This window comes from Anolis sagrei, chromosome 2 (assembly GCF_037176765.1).
Source record: "Anolis sagrei isolate rAnoSag1 chromosome 2, rAnoSag1.mat, whole genome shotgun sequence".
Classification (NCBI taxonomy): Eukaryota; Metazoa; Chordata; class Lepidosauria; order Squamata; family Dactyloidae; genus Anolis; species Anolis sagrei.
Genome location: NC_090022.1, coordinates 249,945,665 through 249,971,248, shown reverse-complemented (window position 1 = coordinate 249,971,248; position 25,584 = coordinate 249,945,665). Strand labels below are relative to the sequence as shown.

Sequence of the window (25,584 nt, the reverse complement as noted above, 5' to 3'; positions counted from 1 at the left end):
TATATCTGCTTTAAATATGTTTCTTTCATTTTGAACATTGCCTTTGAGTCACTTTTTCTAGTACAAATAAATGAAAAAAGAAATAACAAATAAACATGTAACTGAAGCAACCACACCAGGCTGCAAATACCAATAGAAATCCAACACCATTCTCAAAAAGGAGTAATACTCATTATTAATCATTCTAAAAACGCTGTTCCATACGGCACATCTACACTGCAAAACTGATGTATTTTGACACCACTATTAATGACCATAACTTAATACTATGGAATCATGGGAGTTGTAATTTTAAAAGGTCTTTAGCCTTTTCCCACCAAAGAATGCCACTGGTTCCTCAAACTATAAATCCTTCCAGGATTCCATAGCACTGATCCATGTTAATTAATGTGGCGCAAACGGAATTAATTCACAATGTAGATGATCCCACAAAGATACAGCCATTTACTATCAGTTAATTAAAAATTGAAGAAATAGCGATTACTAGATAGATCTGTCTGTCAGTGTTATAGCCTGGTCAGATTCTGAGTGCTCAGAAGATAATGAAGGGGATGCTGGGATAGATTCAGAGGGCCCAGAGGAAGATAGAAGTGGCCTAGAGAGAGTTGTTTTGGAATCTTGCAGTTTCCACGAGACTGGAGAAAGAGATATCAGTTCTCATGAGATGAATGTTTGTCTAGGTCAAAGCGCTTGGAACTGTGGAAACAGCATGAAACAAAGACAGACTCACTTTTCCCAGACACTTAGAGATAAGGAGAGGAAAAGCAGGTGTGTGAGAAATGATGGAGGGATTGAGGCCTTTTAAATTGGTTCTGCTGGTACAATCCTTTGTGAGAGCCACGTTGTATTCAGATAAACAACGCTCAGTTTTTGGGTCCTATGTTCTTGGAATTCATGTATTCAAGTTTTTAAGTTTGTCTTGCCTCTAGTTCAAGTGTGGCAGAGGTTGTCATGCTATCTTGTGTATGGATATTTCTGTGGATTGATTTTGGAGACTGTATTTGAAGGGATTTTGAATTCTCGATTATCTTGGAAGTTACCTTTTGAACTTTGATTCTCTCTTTTGAATTTGCTTATTTTTATATATGCTTCTTTAAACAAACTTTTACTTACTGGATCATCTGAACAGAGTGTGGTTTATGGTGAAAAGATGGTTCCGGGCTCTAGTGTAACCGCCAAGTACAAAACTACAAGATAAATGCACTCTACAGTAAACCAGGTTTAGGTTGGAAACTCTCACTCAGAAGACTTTTTCTTCAACTACTATCCCTTAGTTTCCGTATCGCTTATAAGAGCTTGGTTTATCTTCTGGTTTGCTAGTAAAACTGAATTGTGTCGCTAAATGATGTATGTTTAAATAGCGTGTCACCAACATGAAATGTTTGGAAAGTTCTGCCCTAGATAATGGAATGACCTACCAGAAGAGATTCAACTGCTGAATAGACTGTCTGAATTTAAAACATTATTAAAGACCAGTCTCTTCCAGCAGGCCTATTGAGATGATTTTTTTAAAAAAAACTATGAATATTAAAGTATGAACTGTTTATTTCAATGAGTATTTCTGATATGTGCTTTCAACTGGTTGATGTGTTTTTAACTGATGTTATGTGTTGTATTTTAATGTGTTGTTTTCCACCTTGATCCATAGAGGCAGAGAAGAAATAATATCTTTAATATTAATAATAATTTCCTACTATAATTTCTAAAACTTTCTCTATCCCAGTCTCCCCTTTTACACGCCCCTCACACTTTTAAATTATTGGGTTAATAGTTGCCAGATAGGGCAGACATCAAGAATCCATTCTTGAATAAATAAAATGGATACTTTAAAAAAAAAAAAAGAGAGTGAGAGCAGGTCCTTTGTTCATTGCCAAGTTTTGCAAAAGGCATGATGAAAGTACAAATGGCAACATAGCTTCCTAAAATGCTAATACTCATTCTAAGTTTGGCATGACCTATTTTTCTCTGAATCAGGGCAAGGCTGAGGAATAAATGAGACTTATTATGCTAATACACAAAGTACCTGAACACATTATAACTCTTTTTTTGAAAGAAAAAAAACCCGGAATGGCTGCGTACAAGTCACTTTAAAAGCATGGTGGCAGCCATAAATACAGGCAATGCAAAGAATTATAAGTTATTATTAAGACACGTAACTTAGATAACAAAATGCTAAATTGTTGCTTTAAATAAGACACAGAAAGAGGGGAACATGACATGTTACTTACTTAATTTAAGTAACCATTGTGCCATGACTCAGTTCACTAATACCACCAGATATGAGGATACAGAAACATGGAAATGTGGTGCCCAGAAATTTGTAGAGGTGGGAGAAGGCCTCTGAAATATTAACTGAATCCATAAGGTTCAACGGTTTGAGGGGTGTTGACTTTCGGAATTAATGTGGTTTGTCATCGTTTTAACTGCCATGGCTTAATGCTATGGAACTCTGAGATATGTAGTTTGGTGAGGCACCAGCACTCTTTGCAGAGGAGGCTACAGATCATGTCAAACTCTCCCATGATTCCACAGTATTAAACCATGGCAGTTAAAGTATTTGTCGTGTCAGGGCAAGCAGTCAATTGCATTACATTTCTAACAGAACAAAACAAGCAAACAAACAGACAGACAAAGAACAAAATTTGCAGGTTTGGTAGTTGAGTAAATGTCCTTTGACCAGTATCTGGCCACTTGGAGTGCTTCTGATGTTGCTGCAAGAAGGTCCTCCATGGTGCATGTGGCAAGGCTCAGGGTGCATTGCAGCAGGTGGTCTGTGGTTTGCTCTTCTCCACAGTGAAGTGAAGTAAAAAAAACCTGCTTTATCATTTGTCATTTTCTTCATTTTTTTTCTTCTTTTTCTCCTTCTTTCCCCCTCTTGTTCCTACTATCTTCTACTATTTCCCCCCATTCATTCCTATCCCCTATTTTTATTATTATTGAATTATTATTCATTTGTTGTTGTTGTTCATTCGTTCAGTCGTCTCCGGCTCTTCGTGACCTCATGGACCAGCCCACGCCAGAGCTCCCTGTCAGCCGTCACCACCCCCAGCTCCTTCAAGGTCAGTCCAGTCACTTCAAGGATGCCATCCATCCATCTTGCCCTTGGTCGGCCCCTCTTCCTTTTGCCTTCCACTTTCCCCAGCATAATTGTCTTCTCTAGGCTTTGCTGTCTCCTCATGATGTGGCCAAAGTACTTCAACTTTGTCTCTAGTATAATTCCCTCCAATGAGCAGTCGGACTTTATTTCCTGGAGGATGGACTGGTTGGATCTTCTCGCAGTCCAAGGCACTCTCAGCACTTTCCTCCAGCACCACAGCTCAAAAGTATCGATCTTCCTTCGCTCAGCCTTCCCTAAGGTCCAGCTCTCACATCCGTAGGTTACTACAGGGAATACCATGGCTCTGACTAGGCGGATCTTTGTTATTATTCATACTTTTATCTATTTTAAAAAGTTTTCTGAATAAAAATGATCTACCAAAATAAAAAGAAAGAAATCTGAGATAGTTTCCAGCATCCAACAGCCTTCCCTGCCTCACTAAGCCACAACCGCAAGGTCCTCAAAGCATGACTCTTGGCAGTGCAGGTACACAAATTCTGCAGTCTAGCAAGAGGCGCACGAGCAGCCCCACGCGCCTGCGCAGCTCAGTCAGGCCGCGGGTGACGTCGCTTGGGGGCGTGGCGACGGGGAAGGGGCGTGGCTTCCGGGCCGCTCCTCGCCGGCCCCGCAATAAGAGCGCAGGGCGGGGCGAGGCGGCTCTCCTCTCGGCCTCGCTGCTCGCCTTCGCCGCGGCGTCGGCTGCCGGGACGCGGCCCTCAGGCCCCGGCGCCCTGGACCTCAGGTAGGCGGGACGGAGGGAGGTGGAGGAAGCCCCGGGCGCTGAGGAGAAGGGTAGCGGGGAAAGGCAGGCGCTGAGGAGGACGGTGCCTCTCCCTCAGGGTTGTTGGTGAGCAGGAACAGGGCTTGTAAACAGGCAGAGGCCGGGGAAGAGGCGCCTGCTTCTGCCGCTCCCTCGCAATGGAAGCTGTGACGCTCTACGTGTGGATACACACACATGGACACATCTTAATGTGTGTCTCCCGGTGGCTAAGGGAGTAAAATACGTCAGCATCGCCCCTCCCTTCCTCCTTTGACCGTCGGTAGACAGGGAAAGATGGAGTGTATGTGTGTGCATACATCAGGCCTGGGCAAACTTGGGCCTTCCCTCCAGGTGTTTCGGACTTCAACTCCCACAATTCCTAACAGCCTGGCGGTTGGACATTGTGGGAGTTGACTTCTAAAACATCTGGAAGGCTCAAGTTTGCCCAGGACTGATCTATCTGCACATACACATATATAAACATAAAAAGTGTATGTGTGTGTGTATGTATATGCACACACAGACATGCCACACAGGGGTATGATGTGTATCTATCTACACACACATATATAAACATAAAAAGTGTATATGTGTGTGTATATATGCACTAATACACAGGTGTATGATGTGTATCTATCTACACACACACATATAAACATAAAAAGTGTATGTGTGTGTGTATGTATATGCACACACAGACATGCCACACAGGGGTATGATGTGTATCTATCTACACACACATATATAAACATAAAAAGTGTATATGTGTGTGTATATATGCACTAATACACAGATGTATGATGTGTATCTATCTACACACACACATATAAACATAAAAAGTATGTGTGCGTTTGTGTGCATGCACACACAAACATGCCACACAGGTGTATGATGTGTATCTATCTACACACACATATAAACATAAAAAGTGTATATGTGTGTGTGTGTTTATGCGCACGCAAACATGCACATCATACACCTGTGTAGATCTATCTACCTAAACACAAACACACATATAGACTCCTTCCTCATAAATATTTATTTATTTAGGGCATTTTATGTCCCGTCCTTTCTCATCCTCCGCAGAGGGACTCAGGACGGCTAACAAAGTGGCACCCCATGGTGCCCACATCAAAACATAAATGTACAATTAACAGCAATGTGATAATAACAATATATTGTTTTATAAAACAATATAAAAACAGACAACAAGTAGTCAGTGGTCACCGATTTAAATCATTATCCAAGGGCAGTCCATCAGTTCTAAATAAGTTAACACGTCAGTAGGTCAGCCTATTCTCCAAAGGCCTGATCCCATAGCCAGGGTTTTACGTGTTTCCGGAAGGTCAAGAGGGATGCAGCAGATGTAATTTCACTCGGGAGGGAGTTCCATAGCCGGGGGCCACCACAGAAAAGGCCCTGTCCCTTGTCCCCGCCAGATGCGATTCTGACAATGGGGGGACAATGAGCAGGGTCTCCTCAGATGATACACTTTTTTCTATTCCTATTTCACCCAGGGTTTTAACTTTTTAACATTTTAACATTTTATCTCGCACATTTGGCCCGCCCTTTGTGTTTGATTTTTATTATGTTTTGCACTGTTTATCTTATTTTGTTACTTCATGTATTTTGTTGTGATGTAATTTTTCTGTTATTTTCTGTTTAATTTTGTTGTATTAGTTTCGGGCTTGGCTTCATGTTAGCCGCCCCGGGTCCCCTTTGGGGAGATGGTGACAATGTATAAATAAAGATTATTATTATTATTATTATTATTATTATTATTATTATTATTTTATAGACACGCAATCATGCACTCAGAGGTGCATGATGTATACATTTCGACTTCTATATCTCTATATGCACATATATAGAAAAAGTGTAAATGTGTGCGGACACACACATATACACACAGAGGGGTATGGTGTGCATGTTTCTTTCGTGTGTCTATCTATATATGCACTCATACATATATATATAGGAAAAGTGTGTGTGTATATATATATATATATATATATATATATATAAACAAACATGCACACAAAGGTGTATGATGTATACACCTACACACATACACAAGACACACACATATAGATCCACACAAAGTCTATATACCTGTGTATATATGTATGCACACACAAAACAAGCACACAGAGGTGTATAATGTGTATGTTTATATATATACACACAGAAAGTGTACATGTGTGTATATGTATATGCACACACAAATGTACACACAGGTGTATGATGTGTATGTTTGTCTGGATATATCTATATATACACACAGAAGTGTACATTATATGTTCTTGTGCATTGTATGCATATATATGTGTGTGTGTGTGTTTGTGACTGCACACAAGTGTGCAGTGTGTAGGTAGAATGTGTTTGAAATTAGTGTAAATAATGTAGGTATACCTGGATACAACATTCACATTGTACGCATGTTGTCATAGGACTATTATAGAACACTTGCATTCTGTCAAATGCATAGAGATGACTCTGAGTGTATCTGCACTATAAAATGAATTCAGTCTGGCACCATGTGAACCGCCATGGCTCAATGCAATGGAAACATGGGAGTTGCAGTTTTACAAGATCTTTAGTCTTCTCTCTGAAAGAATGCTGGTGCTTCACAAATTACAAATCCCATGGCAGTTAAAGTAGTGTTGAAATTGTATTCATTCTACAGTGTAGATGCATCTATTATGTTTGTGATCTCGTGTATAGTTTTCTGGGTGTATCCTAGTAGTTGTAATCCTTTCAAAACCTTGTGTCATTGTAGCAAGGATCAACTGTTGTTTTCCCACGTACTGAGTCTTTTACACAGTGGAAGCATTATTTAGCGCTCACATACATTTTGCCTGCCTAATACTGTATGATATGTTGTGCAAGATGTATTGCAAAGTGTGAAATCCTAGCATGTCAAGACAGTTGCTACTTAGTTAAATGCATTGCCTGTTTCAGTGGGACGTATAGAATTAAGGCTGGGCTTTAATTTTTTAATGCATCTTGAAGACACTGTTTGTTTTTGATAAGGCCAATTGGCTAATCAATAAAAAAATGTTGTACGGTGTAGTATTTTTGTGTTGCAAGAAATTATGAAAGCAGCCACATTCCTACATGCAGTGACAGGCCCTTACTGGACTGCACAATCTTTTTCTTCCACAAGGCCTCAAAAAATGGAGCAAAGCATAAAAGCCATTAAAAATGGTTTTACTAAATTTAATTTTAATAAAGAGTCTGATACAAATGTGGACTTCTTGCTAGCAGTTGTACAGCCTGCCTTTCTGTTTTGCTGGAGTGTGTCTCTGACATCACAGAGCTGGAGTACTAATGCTGTGCAAAGGAATCATGCTCATGCAATCATGCTGAAGTGTAATGCGTGTGCTGTGTGAGTGTGTTTGAGTTGTACTCTCCTAGGTGCTGCTGCTTTGGCTCATTGTCCATAAAAGGAAGTAGCACTATGGAGAGCTCTTTTCATCCTGCCTGCAGGGAGTCTGCTCCTCCTTCTCCCATGTATTCCTCTGGATGGGAGTGATGAGAGAAAGTAGAGAGATTGTGCTCAGATTGCTTGCAGATGGTATCTAGATTTTGAAATTGAGAATATGTAACATCCTGAGCTAAGACATATTTCTTCTGGCAATCCTACCCAGTCAGTCTTGAACTGTGAATTTTAAATTTGCATTCTATTTACATCATATTTTAATATTTGTACTATGCCATTTGCTATGTGTTTTGGTTGTGTTGTACCCTGCCTCAAGAGGCAGGTAACAAATGACATTTATTATCATCAACATCAAGGATAAAGGAGCTTAGAGTTGCTCAGAATATCCTAGTGTTGGGTATTTTAATCATGCATAGAACATTAATACTACTTTCTGCAGTGCCACATTTAACTCCCCATATTTTACTGTCCCAGGGTCTTCCAAACCTTTGCCAGTAAAGTTTATTTAACAATATTCTAAATAAAATATTGTAAGTAAAAGCAAATTAGGTAACAAAGATCAACATGCAGATACGAGATCACTTGCCTTATTGGGTTTTAAAAATCCAATATATTTTAGTTGTTAAAAGAATTGGTTTTCCTCCAGGAAATTTCAGGGGTTTCATAATACACTCCCCAAAGAAATGGACCATTAAGCAAAGAACTGATAGTGGCCAAAACACATGGGTTGTTTTGGTTTTAAAAAAAAAAGCAAGTGACTTTCTATCAACACAGGGAACTTTATCCTAATTTGCATTGACTTTGCATATGTGCTCATCAGCTTTATCCTTTGGAAAATATTTTAGATCCCCATTTAATGTAAACATAAGAGGTAGGTTCCAATACACAATTTCACAATGCAACAATAATATTTCAGGAGCCATAAAGCCATAAAATTAAAATCAATAAAAAAAATTTAAAATGCAATCCCATTCATATAGGTATCCTGCCAAGTAATCATACTGAAATCCAATGGATAATTACAGCTAAAACTATCTCATCCATCTTGTAAACCATTGAAACCCTGCATGGTATGGATGCAAAATCATTTTCTTTACTCCCAAAGTTCACTGCCATTGTTTTCATAGGTGAATTCTTAGCAAGAGCAAAATTCCAGTGTGTATTGTATTACACTATGTCCTGTACATTATCTCCTTTGTATGTTTGGAAGGAGGAACAATGAGAAGCCAAAGTACAAAATCATTTTATAGTTTAAAAAAAAAGTTCAGAGATTTTGGAATGAATGGAGAGGATCTTTGAGTATGCATCAAGTAAACCCACCCAATTCAATCCAATAGATAATCAGCAGCAGCCTTAATACACCCACAAGACTCTTTCTACATTGTTCAATCTTAGGGTTCCTTTCATCAGCCCTGAATTTTCTATGTATACACATGTAGGTTCCTTAGGAAAGGGCTAACTACCATATCCTTAGAAAGTAGCCAGTAGTTCCCAAATAACTGAATATGATAAAGTTTGCCATTTCGATGTGTATGGCAGAGTTTGGTATGTGAAGTGTTTAATGCATTGCTCAGATTAAGAATTTTGTGTATGCAGAAGCATGCAGAAGTGTATAACCAGAAAGAGAGAATAAACCAACCCCACAAAATGTATGACTATATTATTACGCAAGTGCTTCTAGTCAGTAAATTTCATTGTAGCTGCATACTACAAACATGATTAGGAAACATCTGTTTCTAGTAAGTGCAATGGCTAGGGAACAAGACTGATGCAATTTTAGTTTCACAATAAACCAGCTGTTATTGTTACCTATATAGGAAAGATGACTGTTATATGTATATTTTACATGTGAAATAATGGGAAACTTACCTCTAGTGCTTTCTTGTTACCAGCATTCATATACTGTATTATGTAGACTTAAATTTGTGAAATAGCATGGACTTTTTTTAATAATCTAAGCTTATTTCTCCCAGTACCACCCAGACCAGGGTGTTCCTTGACTTTCTTGGGTCATTCACTGGATACGATGTTTTTTAGAACTGAGAATCATTGTTGATAACAACTCTGTAATACGTAGCTTCCAAACTGTGTGCCATGGCATTATAATATGAGATTCCGCTCTGAGAATGGCAGAAAATACGCTATCCATGCAGTAGTGTCTTAGGGCCCTTCCACACAGCCATATAACCCAGAATATCAAGGCAGAAAATCTCACAATATTTGCTTTGTTATCTGAGTCCACACTGCCATATATTCCAGTTCAAAGCAAATAATGTGGGATTTTATTCAGCTATGTAAAAGTGGCCTTAGAGTTTTGAAGGGCTGGTATTCCTACTAAATACAGAATATAAAAAGTGTCATGCATGCAGTTGGTCCACTCATCATGACTAAGATGCCTTGCTGGAGAGATTTGTATGTGTGCCAGTGTGCCATTTGTTGTGAGCTTCTGGCTCAGTTTTTGGCTTGAGAAATTCCAACTTGTTTATTACTCATAAACATCCTCTTAAATCCCTTGGGAAGTTTATGCATGGCCTCCAGGGAGACAAGGAAAAACGGTTGGCTTTCAGTAAGCATTGTCAAGGTGAGAACAAAGTTACTGTTTAGCTGCACATTATCTTCATACTAGAATGTTCTTCTTGCCTTGTGAATGTGTGCACCAACATTTGTGCATGTGTAAATGCACAGAAATTATTTTTTTCATACATTGCAAAACTCCATATTTTTTCTGTAATATGCAAATGTACTACCCTCAGAAGTATTTGTGAAATACCAGTATTTGTTATTGCATACATATCTATTACATAGATACATAATCGCACTTAATGTTGGCATGCTCACAGTAGATCCATTCAAATAAGTGGAGCGTCAGATAGGTGTGACACACTTGGCCCATTATTGTGTCTAACCAAGCCTGGACCAATTCAGTATGATGAGTTCATACATTGTATGTTTTTGACACTGCTCTTAGAACACTATGAGCAAAGCATGATGCTGAATAAATTCATGCTCATTTCCCTGCTCTCACCCCCTTCCCCCCGACATCCTTTTAATGTTTTGATGTAAGAAGTTGTGTGAAACTATTTTTGGCATGCTTCCTGTCTTCGACACAAAGACTAAACTTCAAATCAGTCTGGATATACAACAAGATGTGAACCTGTGTTTCACAGCAATTGTCCAAACTACAAAGATTTTTATGTGAAAAGGCAAGTGCATTCTTTTCATTGAAAGGAAGTGTTCTTTCAGTATTATTTGCACAGCCAAAGGTTTTGGAAGTGGGAATGTAAATATTGTCAAAGCATGTTAGTTGACAAGATTCTCCAGTGAAACAACTGGGGTGAAAAAGCAACAGTAGTAGATTTCTGCTTTTATACTTATGTGCTAGATTTCAATTTCTAGAAACAGTGCCCATGGCAACTACCATCAAGGTTAAAAGTAAAGTAGGAAATATTTCAGCTAAACTTCAGTGAGGAGACAATTGTGGTACCTAAAATGTCTAAACTCTGCAGGATCAGCTTTTGAGCAGATAGGTCAGTGATGGGCAACCTTTTGAGCTTGGTGTGTCAATACTCGGCAAAAAACCGAGCATAACTCGAGTGGGGTGTCACTTCGAGAACAAACTCATAATTTCATGATATTTATAGTTTAATAACAAAAATATATTATTGTAATATATAACTGTATTTAATAAACCAAAAACTAATTATTTAACTTACCTGCTTTTTTCTATAATGCCATATATCTCGGCATTATAGAAAAATGCTGGTGTAGGAGCCGAGGATGAAATGTCCTTCTTGGGATGCGGCCCCATCTTCTCTGTATGCGGCCGCATGTGGCTGTGTGTCATTGAAAATGGCTAGGCGTGTCAGTGCTGACACACGTGTCATAGGTTCGCCATCATAAGTACTTTAGGAGGACAAGTTATACTCCTACGCTGTCGCTATCATTGGGCTTGTTGTAAGTAATAGGCTGACCACTGTGTAAACAAGGTTACTGAATTATGCAGGCTTTTACTTTCATCCAGTATGACTCCTCTTATTTTCTTAAATGTGACCAGGTGTTTGGGATGCTTATATAGATGGGTAATTTCTCTGTCAATAGCTTCATATGTTAGGATTAAGTTTAAGTATCTTAGGCTACTACTGTTGTGAATGCTAATATGTCCTTAATAAACGAGATAATTCAAGTGTAGGATTTCCAGGATTGCTGGGTCTTTGGTATATTTGTTCTACTCTGCCTTTTAGGGCAAGCCTTCAGGAGGTAGCTGCAATAAAAATGTTTTAAGGCTAAAAACTGCTCAGAAAATGCCAGTGAAATTAACATATAGTCATTTATAGAGGCCTGCAATAACATGAGTAAAAAGATAATTATAATATCTAATTTATATCTTTGATTATATTTACAGTTCTATCTGGTAATAAGGTAAGGGAGCAGATGATCGTCAGATTTATAAAACTTTGGATGTACTTACATGTACAGCTTAACTCTGAATAAGTGGATACCATAACCAGCAGTGTACTCATTTTTTGTACTGTCATTTTCTTGTACTGTTATTGAAAAAGCTTCTTAAGCCTCTTGATTTAGCTATCCATAACTGCACTGATTATTTATCTAATTTCCTACCTTTTCACATTGACTACCTTCGCCTTCAGAAGTATTCACCCCTTTCGCTTTTCCTCCTTTTATTGTACAACAACCTAAAATTGAAATTATTTTAATTGGCATTGTTACCGCATGTTTTACATATAGTACTGAGCACTGTAAAGGTGCAACATATTTTTCTCTTGGCAAAAAGTTAAGTAAACAAAAACAAACTGGCACTTGTTGATTGCATAAGCATTCATCCCCCTGAGTCTATACTTGGCAGAAGCCTATTTTGCAGCAATTGCCACTGTGAATCTTCTTAAATAAGCCTCTCTCAGCTTTGCACATCTAGATCTTGCTATTTTTGTTCCTTCTTCTTGACCAAATGCTTCCTGTTCTGTCAGGTTCAATGGGGCCATTGGAGAGCTTTAAATTCTTGTCTTAGATTCTCTATCTGGCCTTTAATCAACTCTTAAGACATTCCAGTTCTTATTTATCCAACACTCTAGTGTTACTTCGGTCCTTACCTTTCTGGAAGGTGGACATCACCCCACACACAAGTTCCTTGCATAGTGAACCTTTTTCTGCTGGTTTGTTATCTCCCTTGTGTCATTTTTGCAGATTCTAAAGAGATATTGATACTGTTTGCTTTCAGCAATGCTTTTCTTATTACTGTTCTTGCATAAAACTCAGCTTTGAGATGGGAGTTGCCCCATGCACTCCCATCTCAGTTGCAGATCTTTCTACTCCTTCAGAGTTAGCATTACTCTCTAGGTTTGTGCTCTGACTAATGCCCATCTGGCCTGGTCTATGAGTTTTGGTGGACAATCTTTTCTATTTATAAATGCCTTTGCACCATATTCTTTAAATGTTCTTATAATAGGTTTAACACTGCTCTGGGAGACTACCCATAGTTTAGGATTTTTCTTATAACCAATCCCCAATTGGTTCATCTTCACTACTTTATCTTAGATTATTGCTCCTATCCAGGAGCAATGAACAATTTTCTTGGAAGATGCTTGGGACCACATGCAATACATTTTCCCCACCGTTGCTTTAGAATGCAAAGTGGCTGTGGCACCTTAAAGACTAATAAACATGTAATGGAATAAACTCTCATGGATTGCTGCCAACTTGATCAGATGCACGAAACGTTATCCAGAATTTCAGCTGTATCTTGACATAATATATGATATGAGGATAGAAGGAAATTAAAGAAATACTGGTAGTCATTTAAGAGGGATGAGTCATTTTTTGTAGCTAAAATCATTCAAATATAGCATTCTAGACAAGGAAATTTCCACCTCACAGACCTTATGTTTAATTACTGTCAGTGTTCCACCAAAAACCAGTACTGTATCTACTGCCAATAACTTGCCATTATTACCAGATCGTGCCATTTAACAAAGATGCTGATGAAATTTGTTTCTGCATAATAAATTGATTAGCATTTTCTATACTTTGGTTAGTTTTGCGCTAGCAAATGTGACGACTCCTTTGGATCCTGAGATTGTACCATCTAACCCAGTAGTTCTTAACCTGTGGGTCCCCGGGTGTTTTGGCCTACAACTCCCAGAAATCCCAGCCAGTTTACCAGCTGTTAGGATTACTGGGAGTTAAAGGCCAAAACATCTGTGGACCCACAGATTGAGAACCACTGATCTAGCCTATTTTAGTACTGACCAATCTTATTCAGTAATTTCCAAGCATAAATAATAAACACAAGAAAGAGGAGCACACATTCCCTTTTAAATGTGGACAGCAACAGGTATTAAGGATTTCCATTATATGTGGAAGTTTTCCATTGAATTGGAATCCAGGGATATCAAAGTTCTAACTCATGTGGGAAACTTCCATGGATAAAAAATGCTCTCCCTGTCAAATTCTTTTTTCTCTATTCATAAGATGATGTGGGAACTCAGGATGGATAGTGTAGATCTTGTGCACTCCCTTTCCTTGCATATTTACTGAACACACATAGTCATTAAGTTTGCTCTGCTGGTTGAAAAATGAGTTGTAATTGTGATGTCGCCCTGAGTCCTCTTGTGGGAGAAGGGCAGGGTAGAAATGAAGGAAATAAATAATAAGGAAATAAATAAATGTTAAATGCTTATGATACCACTGATTCCAGAGGTATGCCATCTTATTGTCTAGATCCAATCTGGCACTCAACAGATGTGTTAAGATGATCATGTTGACAGGGACTAATGCAGGCTACTGTATATATATGTATATATGTATAAGTCAACCTCATGAATAAGTCAAAGGCAGTTTTTGGGGCCAAAGTTATGGGTTATGGGTTATAACTCCAAGGGTTAATCCATGGAGAGGGGAAAGCACCAATGCTATACCAGGGGGCCAAATACCCTTGGCTGCTGCCATGTTCCCAAGCACTGAAAAATGCACTCACAATGGGAATAGTAGAGGGGAATTAGTACTTCTGTTAGTCTTCCGTGGTGGGCTTGACTCTTACTTTTCACCACTCAAATACGATTTCTTCTTACAATCCTTATAGTGACTCATGGAAGACCCAGGGGTTTTGCATGATGTTTTAAAGTAAAATTTCTAGACTTATATATGAGTATATCCAGTATATCATAGCATTTCTATTGGGCACAAGAATGGAAGGGTTGGCCAGCTCCCTTATAAACTATAGCTGACCTCTTGAGAGGTATTATAAAAGCCTGGGTCTCTCCTGCACCAGAATCCCAATTGCAGCACCAAGCATGTAATATGCTTTTAAAAGACTGTTCACATGATGGGTAATTGGTTGGATGGTGCCTTCTTTTGTTTGGCTAATACGTCTCATTTTTCATACCATTATTTTTGAATGATTATAGCTTTTTCTTTATCTATCCAGTCCTTCCTTATCTAGATTTTCTACATTGTACAGTTTTTGTTAATAAAGAAAATACTAATTTGGCCTGAAGTTTGTGTAAATTTTGTTTAAATCAATCTGGATATTTATGCCATGTATGCACACATGGCATTTGCTGTTTAAAATAGAGCAAGGTGGATAAAGAGAAGCCCGAAACCTTGCTGCAGCCTCATGGCAGTTCTTTCAATACTTTTCACATGTAGCTGACACTGGATACTAGAGCAGAAGATTTGCCCATGATCCATTGAAATAGACCACCTCTGAAAAACTGATTGAATCTTGGTTCTTGTTTTTGGAGCCCACTTGGTGAACTTCAGTTTTCGAATTGTGTGAATATTTAACGCCAAGCAAACAAATGCATCTGTGGAGAAGTTGCTGAGCAAACAGTCATAATCATTTTTGAACCACAAAGCACAGGATCAAGGGCATTTTGTAGACTCAAAGGCCACAAAATGGCCTTAAAGGGTTCATAATGCCCCTAGAGCAGTGATGGGCAACCTTTTGAGCTTGGTGTGTCGACATTTGCCAAAAACCTGAGCATAACTTGAGTGGGAGTGTCACTTCGAGAGAGAAAAACATAATTTTTCTATATTTATAGTTTAAATAAGAAAAATGTATAATCCGTGCTGAGTTATGGAGTGAACAATGCTCAAACATGCAGATGTTAAATTTGTAGAGCCTTTTACAAATTTAAGGATGGAATTAGATTGGTTCTTATAAGGTGTACTTCTTTGTATGCGGCTGCATGTGTCTGCGTGTCATCAAAAATAGCCATGCATGTCAGTGCTGACACGCATGTCTTAGGTTCACCATCACGGCCCTAGAGCCACATTTTGTCTATCCCATGTGTTGCAACAAATGTAACTGTTTATATGGGAAGAAGTTCAGTAGCTTTATAAGGCCCATCAGGAAAAATTGCTTTCTAACTTCAAAGTAGTACCATTTTCAATTTTATTTTGGCTACAAATGCTGGACATATACTATTCTGTACGGATTACTGCAGGCATGCTTACTCAGAAGTGTCTCGGTATTAAGAGAAACATACTCCTAGGTAAATGTACAACCTGGACACTTTGGTATTTTTTAAAATATATATTTATATTTTAAAATTGTAAATCTGTCCCTGTGTCTGACATTGGATAGTTTGCATTCTTAGAGCAACTTCACAGATTAGCTTATTTCTGTACAACATTTCTGCAGGAGAAAGTGGATGCAGACTTCCTGTAGATAATCACATATGCCACTCTACACACTCCCTTCAGTGTAAGTGAATGTGGATTTTGTGTCAGAAAGTGTAACTTGCAAAGTAGCAATTACTTTCAGTGCAATTTCTTGTGTAATTGTGGTGTACAAGAAAACCTTGCCTAATTCTGCCCCTCAAAATTATTTACTGCTAATACCTTGTTTTCCAGATATGGGCCACTGATGATTTTAATTAAAGAGAATTCTAAGATATAATGTGAAATTATAGGGAAAAGGAATGAAGTCATTTTAATATTGGGAGACTCAAAGGGATTTATAACTTAAAACCAGTTAAATTAGGAGATAGTAGAGCAGGGGTCCTCAAACTAAGACTCGAGGGCCAAATGCGGCCCTTCAAGGTCATTGACCTGGTCCTCACTCAGAGTCAACCTAAGTCTGAAAAAACTTGAAAGCACACAACAACAACAACAACAACAACAACAACCTTATCTCATCAGCCAAAAGCAGGCCCACACTTACTATTTAAATACTAATATGTTTATATTTGTTAAAATGGTTCTTCATTTTAATTATTGTATTGTTTTAAAGTGTTTTTTGCACTACAAATAAGATATGTGCAGTGTGCATAGGAATTCATTCATGCTTTTTTCAAATTATAATCCGGCCCTCCAACAGTTTGAGGGACTGTGAAGTGGCCCTCTGTTTAAAAAGTTTGAGGACCCCTGTAGTAGAGCCTTAGAAAATCTGGAGAGGATTTTTTTCCCTAGCCCCATAAAGAACAATATCTGCAAAAGGTCATTTTTTTCAGTAACATTTTTGATTGCATGTATAATAGTAAGACACTTTCAAAGACACAGCCATGCTAGTCTGGCTCAGTATGCAAAAGGATCTTGTAGCACCTTTCAGACAAAGAGAGAAAATGAAGTTGGTAACATAAGCTTTAAGTCTATATCAAATACAATAAGAACAATGTAACTTATCAGAAGGTTTACTGTTTTTGTGATGATTCTCTGTATTGTCTGTACTGTTTTGCCACACCCCACTTGCCCAAATCCAGGCATCTAATTTCCATGTTGTGCAAAATAACAAGAAATCCTTCAATTAAAAAAATCCTTGTTACTATCATGTAATAATAACCACCTATTGAAGAGATGGTACTGTAGTGTAATGTTCAAAGTACTGAACATGGAATCAAATGCATACTTAGGTTTTAATAAGAAGTGGTATTTGTAATAAAGGAAAATGTATACATTTCCTGTGTATGTTAACTTTAGTGTAAGCCCTGTTCAACTTAGTAGGTTATATGTATGAATAAACAGCTTAAAGGCCCATGCCACGCTCTTTTAACATGGAGTTAGTCCTCCACAAATCCACTTGCTTGATATCTCAAAATCATATTAGTCATTTCACTCAGAAAGCACCTCCTATGTTTGCCCTTTTCCTTCTAGTCTTCCTGCACAGATCCGCCCTTTAAAAGTCCACTTAAAGCAGCAGAGGACAAGGAGCAATGTGTTGTACCTTGCCCTGCTCCATAAAGATATCTGTGGCTTTCCTTCCTGTACTTTTCCCCGCCCTTCCCTTCTGCCACTGTCTTCTCTCTTTTCCTTGTTTTGCTCCTGAAGCATGTCTTCCTCCCTCATAGCACTCCCCTAGTTACCTCACTTCATACACCTGCCTGTATGCTTGCCTTCCTGCTTCAAGGAGCAGCAGCTGCAGAAAGCTATTGGGAAAGAAGGCAAACAAGTGATAATAATAGTTCCATTGCTGCAAGGCAAGGACCAGGGGAAGAAGTAGACAGAACAGACTACAAGGGGGCAGTAGCAAGGGCCATTTTGGAGGAGAGAGGTAAAGTGGAGTGGCATGAATGGGGAAAGGCTGCTAATTTTCTGGAAATCTTAATAAAATTGCATAATGTTGACAATTCCAGTAATGTAAAAGCCAATCAGAAAAAAACAACATTGTTAAACATTAAAAATAGAAGTACAGGTAGAATATCCCTTAGCTGAAGTGCATAGAACCATTGAGGAGAGTGGAGCAAAATTTTGGAATTTTTTGATTTTGTAATATTTCCCTATAGACACATAGCCCAAAGGTAGTTCTATACAAAATGTTTTTAGTAAGTTTGTGCACGAAACAAAAATTGTGTACATTGAACCAATAGATCCAAAATGCTCTAAAACCCAAAAATGTCCACATAAGTAAGTGAGATAGTGACACCTTTGATAAAAATCAAAGGTGTCACTATCTCAGTTACTCATGTAGACATTCTTGGGTTTTGGAGCATTTTGGATTTCTGAATAAGGAATAATCTGTAATTATGGTGCAGTGATTGCAGTGCTGGACCAGGATTTTGGAAACCCACTGCTTGACCTGGGTCACAGAATAAAATGTTGGGTATTCTGAATATCCTAATCTTTATTTTTGTGAGTAGAGCTGAAGGGAAAAATCATAAATTCAGATCTTTAAAAGATCAAATGTTCTTTTCCAGGGTTTATTATACGCACATAGAGTGAAACCAATTTTTAAAAAACAGATTTAGTCATGTTCTTGTAGTTTTTTATTTTTAAAAATCTGATCCTTTTTTGCCTGAAAGGAAGTAGATGTATTGAATCAAGATTGTTCACTCTCCTGTTGTCAAGCTGTCGTCTGGGTATATTGAACATAGATTACGGGTTACTATAACCATCCTTATCTCCTTTCAAAAGGAGTCTGTGAGGACATCCTAACTTTTACCCACAGAAAAGCTCATATACTGTGTTTCATGTGAAGATGTGGAAACTGTGAGCTATAAATTCCTCACAATGTCATAAGTTCACTAGATTTTAATTTGATTATTTACTTAAGGGCGTTCTTGTAGAATCTGAGGATGTCTGTTAAATTGTAGCTTAAACTGGTAGTGGAGGAAGTCGTTTCCTTTGAGCCAATGAAGAAAGAAGTTCAACTAGTTCTGTGCCCTCAAGCTTTTTTCAGTTTACAGCAACCCTAAGGCGAACATATCATGGTGTCTTCTTGGCACTCAGATTTCTTCTGAGTAGGTTTGATGTTGCCTTACCTTGAGTCTGAAAGAGTGTGACTTGTCCAACCAGGGTTAGCTAATTGCTTTTCCACTGCTGATTGGAGATTCAAACCCTGATCTCCAGAGTTGTTCAAACCACTGTACTGTGTTAGCTCTTGAAATTCAAAGACCTTCTATAAAACTGGCTACATGTTTTCTCTCTTTAAATAAACCTTTAGCTATCCTGTTTTCAAAGAAAATGAAGTTAAAGCTAACCAGACATTTCCCCCTAAATCTACCAGGTTGGCATCTTATGAATGGAATCAGAGGTGTAAAATTTCCAGTAATTTTGAAACAATTAACAAAATTCTCCTCAAAAGTTGGAAATTTGAGGAAAAGTTGAAGAAAAAGCAATATTACCACCAAATATAGATTGAAAGCCACTCTGCCTTTGCTTTAGGAATATATAATTATGTACAACTGGCTTGTTATAAAAGTAACCTGTTTAGTATAATAAAAATGCAATCTATTCAGAGAATAATTACAGAGGGATTTCAGTTTTAAAAAACTTCACCCTTTGGTTACATTGTAAGAATCTTTCTGGCTTTGCCAATTTATTGGGAACAGGCAAAAAAAAAAAAACCCAAACAGACAAAAGAACCCATCATCATTAATAAAATAAAAGTAATGTTTTGTTTGATCTTGTTCTCCATAGTGTCAAGCAGATATAAAACACATATGCTCATAAAAGAAACTAAGAAAAAGAAATGAGCACAAGAAATTGGAATGAGCTGACAATGTGCATAGTGTGTGGTTCCACAGCTTACAGAAATCATTTTGGGAGAATAAATCCTGTGAACACCTTGTTGCAAACATTGTATTCATCATTCAAAAAGAAAATATTTCGTAATGCAGTTGACAAAAAAAATGTGAGGGGTAGGTCTGTTTTTTCTGGGCCTTTATGTCTGTAGATGGAAGCATGCGGAAATTTAAAAAGTTATTATCTTCTGACCAGTCCCTGATTTCATTAGAAAGATTTGTTGTGTACCAGGCTGGATCTGGAGATTAGTTCACTCAGTAGTTACTGAATAATTTACAAAATAAATAGTACTTTAAAATGGTTATTATGTTTCCTTTACAAATGCAGGTAACAGACACTTATTTCTAGTTTACAGGTAGGGATTTGGAACAGAGCAAGCCATGGATCAGGTTATGGAGGCTTCTGCCACAAAGGGCCTAAAGGTGTACATCAGGCTGTTGTAAAGGGCCAGTATTTAAAAAATAATTTTTGTGGGTCACTCCTCCTGTTCTTTCCCCCCTCCCTGACCAGAAAGGCAGCATAGGAATGGCCGATCAGTGAAGGGATATGTTGTGCAGGCCTGGTGTAGATACTTGGGTTGAATAGAGAAGTGGCAGCCTGTGAGAAAATGTTCAATATCTCTTTGCCTATGCCCTCATTCTAATAACGCTTTCTTTAAATATTTCCAGGCCAGTGGACTCATATTTAAAATGGAAGTTGACATTAATGGAGAATCCAGGTCTATCTTAGCTACTCTACCCTTGCCTATTGCAGAGGTGAGTGCCACAGGCAAGGCAGATGCCGAGAAACCCCGCTGCTCCAGCACTCCATGTTCACCAATGCGCCAGACTGTTTCTGGCTATCAGATCCTTCACATGGATTCTAACTACTTGGTTGGCTTCACAACTGGGGAAGAGCTTCTGAAATTAGCTAAAAAATGCACTGCAAGTGAGGAGAGTAAAGTGGAAGCTGTGGTACCAACCTTGCGCTCTAAACAGCTTGATTCGGGACTTTCCCGTTCCTCCCGGGTGTGTAAAGCCAGAAGCCGATATTACCAGCCTTATGAGATTCCGGCAATCAATGGCCGAAGAAGGCGACGGATGCCCAGCTCAGGAGATAAATGCACCAAGCCACTACCTTATGAACCCTACAAGGCTTTTCACGGTCCTTTGCCTCTTTGCCTTTTCAAAGGTAAAAGGGCTCACTCTAAATCACTAGACTACCTCAATTTAGACAGAATGAACATCAAGGAACCAGCTGACACAGAAGTGCTTCAGTATCAGCTCCAACACCTCACCCTGAGAGGGGACCGTATGTTTGCTAGGAACAACACATGAAGATGAATGCTCCTTGGTTCTTCGTTGCAACAAATCCACTTTACAATTTGGACAGGCAGTTGGTTGTATCAGTCGAATCTTACCAGACCCTAATTTAGAGAATATCTTACGAAGATGCCAGAGGAGACATTAATATGAATTGAACTACTGGAAAAGTCTGATTGCAAATATCTTTAGAACACTATAAGAAAAACAGAAGGTTTTGCACATGAATATATGTAGTATTTATGGCAATTTAACACTCAGAAATTGGTATCCTGTGATCTATGTTTCTGACTGGGCTTTCTGTACAAAACTACTCATGGAGAAGCACTGAAATACACTATTATTGTTGAAAATGTGTTTATGCAATGACTTTTGCATTATAGGAAAAAAATTGACTAAGATAGTGTGTTCTTTAAAATAACCCAGATTACGTTTCTTGTAACTGGTTTTGCACTGGAAATTGGGATGAAACTAAGCTGGGTACTTTCAAGTTGCCGGAGCCAACTTTTTTTTTGGAGGGGGGGGGGGGCATAATTGAGTTGCTCTTTTATAATTTAAATTGATTTCAGTGTAACTTTAAAAAAATGTGTTTCAAAGGAGAAAAATGAAAACTGTTGGAAGGTAGACATTAACTGATTTCAAATTCATACCTTTAAAAAAATAAAGATTGTCTTAATACCTACATAGCAATCTTTATGTTAGGTGTATATATATAGAGAATAGCTGCAATTGCATTTACAGTATCAAGATTAATTTTTAGTTTTTAGTGCTGCCATGTTAGATAGTTTTGACAGAAGGTCTAATTAGACTACATTTGCGCACTTCATCTGAACATTCCAGTTGATTTACAGCACTAATTGTTGCTAAAACAAAACATACAAAAAAACCATTTCATTTGGACTTTGTTTAAAGGGAAAAAAACTTGAAGGTTTCTGCTAGATTGTGAATTATGTCAAATGCACTAGCTTGAAATGTTTGTTTCAAAAAATCATCTCTGAACTAATTCTAATTTAACTTAGTCTGTCAATAGCATTTTAAAATAATCTGTAATGTTTTTGTTTAATCTGTTTAAGATGTGCCACGTATTACTGAAGCTTTGTGCAACCATGTTATGTTTTTGGTCTGTAAGTTATTTAGAAGTGAAAGCTTAAATTTGGGGGCTAGAATAAAGGGAGTTTAAATTGTTTGTGAAACAAAACCATTTTTAATTAAATCCCCGTGGCATATTTCTGACTTTCCTAAATGGGAAGACTGGACTAGTTGTCTCTTAAGACGGAAGGAAAAGGCAAAGAGCACATGCTTTGGAAGCTTAGATTCTTCTCCTCTCATACCCTTTTCTCACAGTTATGACCAACTTGCAGTGCAGAATCTGTGGATAGGTTTTGTTTAACTTTGAGAGAATGCTTGTACTTTTTACAAAAAGTCAGACCTATATTGCAGTAAGGAAAGACTTCATTAAAAACTGTTCTACATAATCTTTAGTGTGACTAGACAAGTACAGTCCAATGCCAAAGAGAGGGTTTTTACAGTCATTGATTGAACATTATTTATTGATTTTACCCTTTAAAGATGACATTGTTGACTATGAAATAAAGGGGTTATGTGCATACTTTTATATGGCTCCTGGTGTGTGTTGCTGCTTTGAAATGTGGATAGTACTGTGCCATTTGCAAACTTTCTGAAAGTGAATGGACATTTAATATACATTTGTTTTATGCCTTCAGTGCCATGGGGCCCATTGCACACTCCAATTTAACATATGAATCTTGTGGCCTAAATCCAATAACTATTCTCAGCTAGAATAGACCTGTTGGCAGTACGATTTGCACATATATTCAGCAACTGATTCAGTGTGTCTATTCTAATTGGAGCCAACAATGAGATTTTAGTCTGCGTCTTTAATGTACAGATATATCCTGTCATTATAAAATGCATTTAGATACTTGGACTCCACCAGTTTTCAGAAACTGAAATATGGAATTCATACTGTTTGGGAATTTTCTATTTTCTTGCATGCTTGGACCTTTTATTATGAGAAATCAATCATTGCATCTTTGTGAACAACTGCTGAAAAGCCTCCATTTTGTTTTTGTGAATTATTAATGCTGCTTTCCTTTGTTCTGCAAGCTGCTCTTTACAAAAAATATCTCTTAAACTGGGTTGGTGCATGCACCAGTCTTTTTAACACTCCAGATATGGCTTCTGGTTGTGGTTTATTGGCTGATCACATCATGGTCATTGAGTAATTATACCAAACTATAACTAAACATTTTACCACACATACCTTGCTAATTCCACATCTCAAGGACATTTCCCACACAACAATATCTAAAAGCATACTTCACAAACCAAGGTGAACATGTGGGTTTTTTTTTACTCTATAGAAGATGGCTGCTGTACAATGGGAAATATTACATGCTTTTCTTTTGTCTAAATAAAAGAGAATTCTAGCTCTATTCAGTCTGTATAGTGGGGAAGCATGAAAATATGCTTCCTTTTCCAAGACGTCATCCTGAACACACCAGATTTTTTTTCTGATTTTGGAAGCTAATTAGGGTTGGATTCGAGAGAATCTGGGAACACCAAGAATCTCCAGGTAGGGCTAGAAAAGAATTCCACGTGAAACCCTGGAGAGCCGTTTCTGTTCATAGTTAATGATAATATTGAGCAATATGGACTCAGTGAATCCAAAGTCTAGCACAATGTAAGATTTCTTTGCATCTCATGCTCACTGTTGTGCCATAGACCTGACTCTTCCACTTTGACTATACATTTGGCAAAGAGACAAGCTCCTCTTTCAAAGTTTGCCAAGTTGGGAGAAAGATAGAAGGATAGAGTCAGACAAGTGTGAAGGAAGAAGGTAGACATGCCAGTGACATTAAAGTGGCAAATAGGAAATAGTCATTTCCCACATTTTGGCTGTCCATGTGAATGTCGAGCTTGTCTACAATTATTTTTTAAAATCACCTGTTTTGCACTGAGTTTTCTCAGCCCATAGTGATTCCCAGTTAACACCACACAACTCATGGTGAGATGGCCACAACATTCATTTCCATTTGGTGAACTGACATCAATGTCAACAATCTCCAATCCTTTGCATTAATTTTAGCCACTTGGTTGTGGCCTTTTCCCCATTATCATGCATGCAAATATGTATATTTTCTGTTGAGCAGGAATACACTAATATTAATATGCAAGTATGGACACAGACCCTTTATTTAACAAACAAAAAGATCTATCTTGGAATTCAAGTTCACACTGGGAAAATACCAGTTGTCACAGGAATAATCTGATTACTGCCTGGCCTGGTCATCCTCCACCCACCTCTTCTGCGTACTACTAATTCCTCCTCCACCTCAGTAGAGATGCAATGCCATCTTTGAAGGCCAGTGATACGCCCCCCAAAAAACTACAGATTTTCTGGAAAAAGCAAGCTATTTTGAACCAGATTAAAGCCCAAAGAACCTTATTCTGAGTGAATTGCCAATAGCATTGTGTGTATAGATCTCTTCAGCTACAAGGTGAGTACAATTTTGTTAATCTATGTAATCTATGTACTCCAAGTAACCTGTAGGAAAACTAATCAAGCTCAGACTTGGGATCTTTGGAGTAGTTTTACCTACAAAAATGGTTTTTTACCCCTTCACTCGAACAAAATTTACCCATTAACACAAAATATCTTAACACCTTTCTATTTAGTAATTCTGTGTAGTCATCAAATTCGGAATTGGTATTTGAGTTCACATTAGGAATTCCTGGAGTGGCCATGCTGCTTAGATATTTTGTTCCCTTGTTTATCTTAACACTATTAAATCTTGTCTCATTGCATAAATGTGCACATATTTGAGTACTTGGAGTAATGTCTATTGATCCGGAAGGAAAGAAAAATGTCAAAGTAAAGTGGCATTCTATTTCTAGCTTACTCTTTGCTATATCATGTTCAGTCTGTGTATGTCTGCTTGGCCCTACTGTCCATTCTTCAGTGGGGCCTACTCCAAGTAACCATACTTTGGATTTTACACCTAACTGCAATTCTATGTAAACGAGAAAATGCTATATTTGTACTGATAGAGAGATGCATTTTAATCCAGTAGGGAGGAATCCTCAAAGGAAAGTAAATGGTTTTCTCCTATGAAGTAGTGTTGGTTATGAAGGGTGAGGAGAGGGCCCTCTTCTTTCACCTCACGGAATAAATCCTGTCTTAGTTGGCTTTTTGATATATGGAGAGAGCGTTGGGAACGTTGTTCTCTATCTTTTATTGTGTCATAATGACTTCCATCATTATGAAGCATAATGGAAGCCATCTTCAGTTATGGAGAGCCAAAGATTTTCCAGCCCTGGAAAAGTGAAAGGGAGTCATTAGGGTCAGGTGTAGATTTCCCTTTCATTATTAACCACACCTATTAAATCTTAGCACATGATCAGGGGAATCCTTTCAGTTTTTAACACTCAACTTGCAATCTCCTTGGGTAGTATACATAGGCATGAAAGAATGCACTCGATTACC

General features: G+C 38.0%; 1 protein-coding gene across 1 annotated transcript; it reads left to right on the top strand.

The window, feature by feature from the left end:
* Window positions 1-3,730: 3,730 nt before the first annotated feature.
* MACIR (macrophage immunometabolism regulator) lies at window positions 3,731-22,692 on the top strand. The gene is made up of 2 exons (XM_060761865.2): window positions 3,731-3,839; window positions 20,445-22,692. Exon 2 carries the CDS (start codon window positions 20,466-20,468, stop codon window positions 21,090-21,092), a length of 627 nt encoding a protein of 208 aa, XP_060617848.2. The 5' UTR covers window positions 3,731-3,839; window positions 20,445-20,465; the 3' UTR covers window positions 21,093-22,692.
* Window positions 22,693-25,584: the final 2,892 nt, after the last annotated feature.

Excerpts from the sequence above, each read along its gene's own strand:
- MACIR (XM_060761865.2), top strand. The coding sequence starts at position 20,466 with ATGGAAGTTGACATTAATGGAGAATCCAGGTCTATCTTAGCTACTCTA.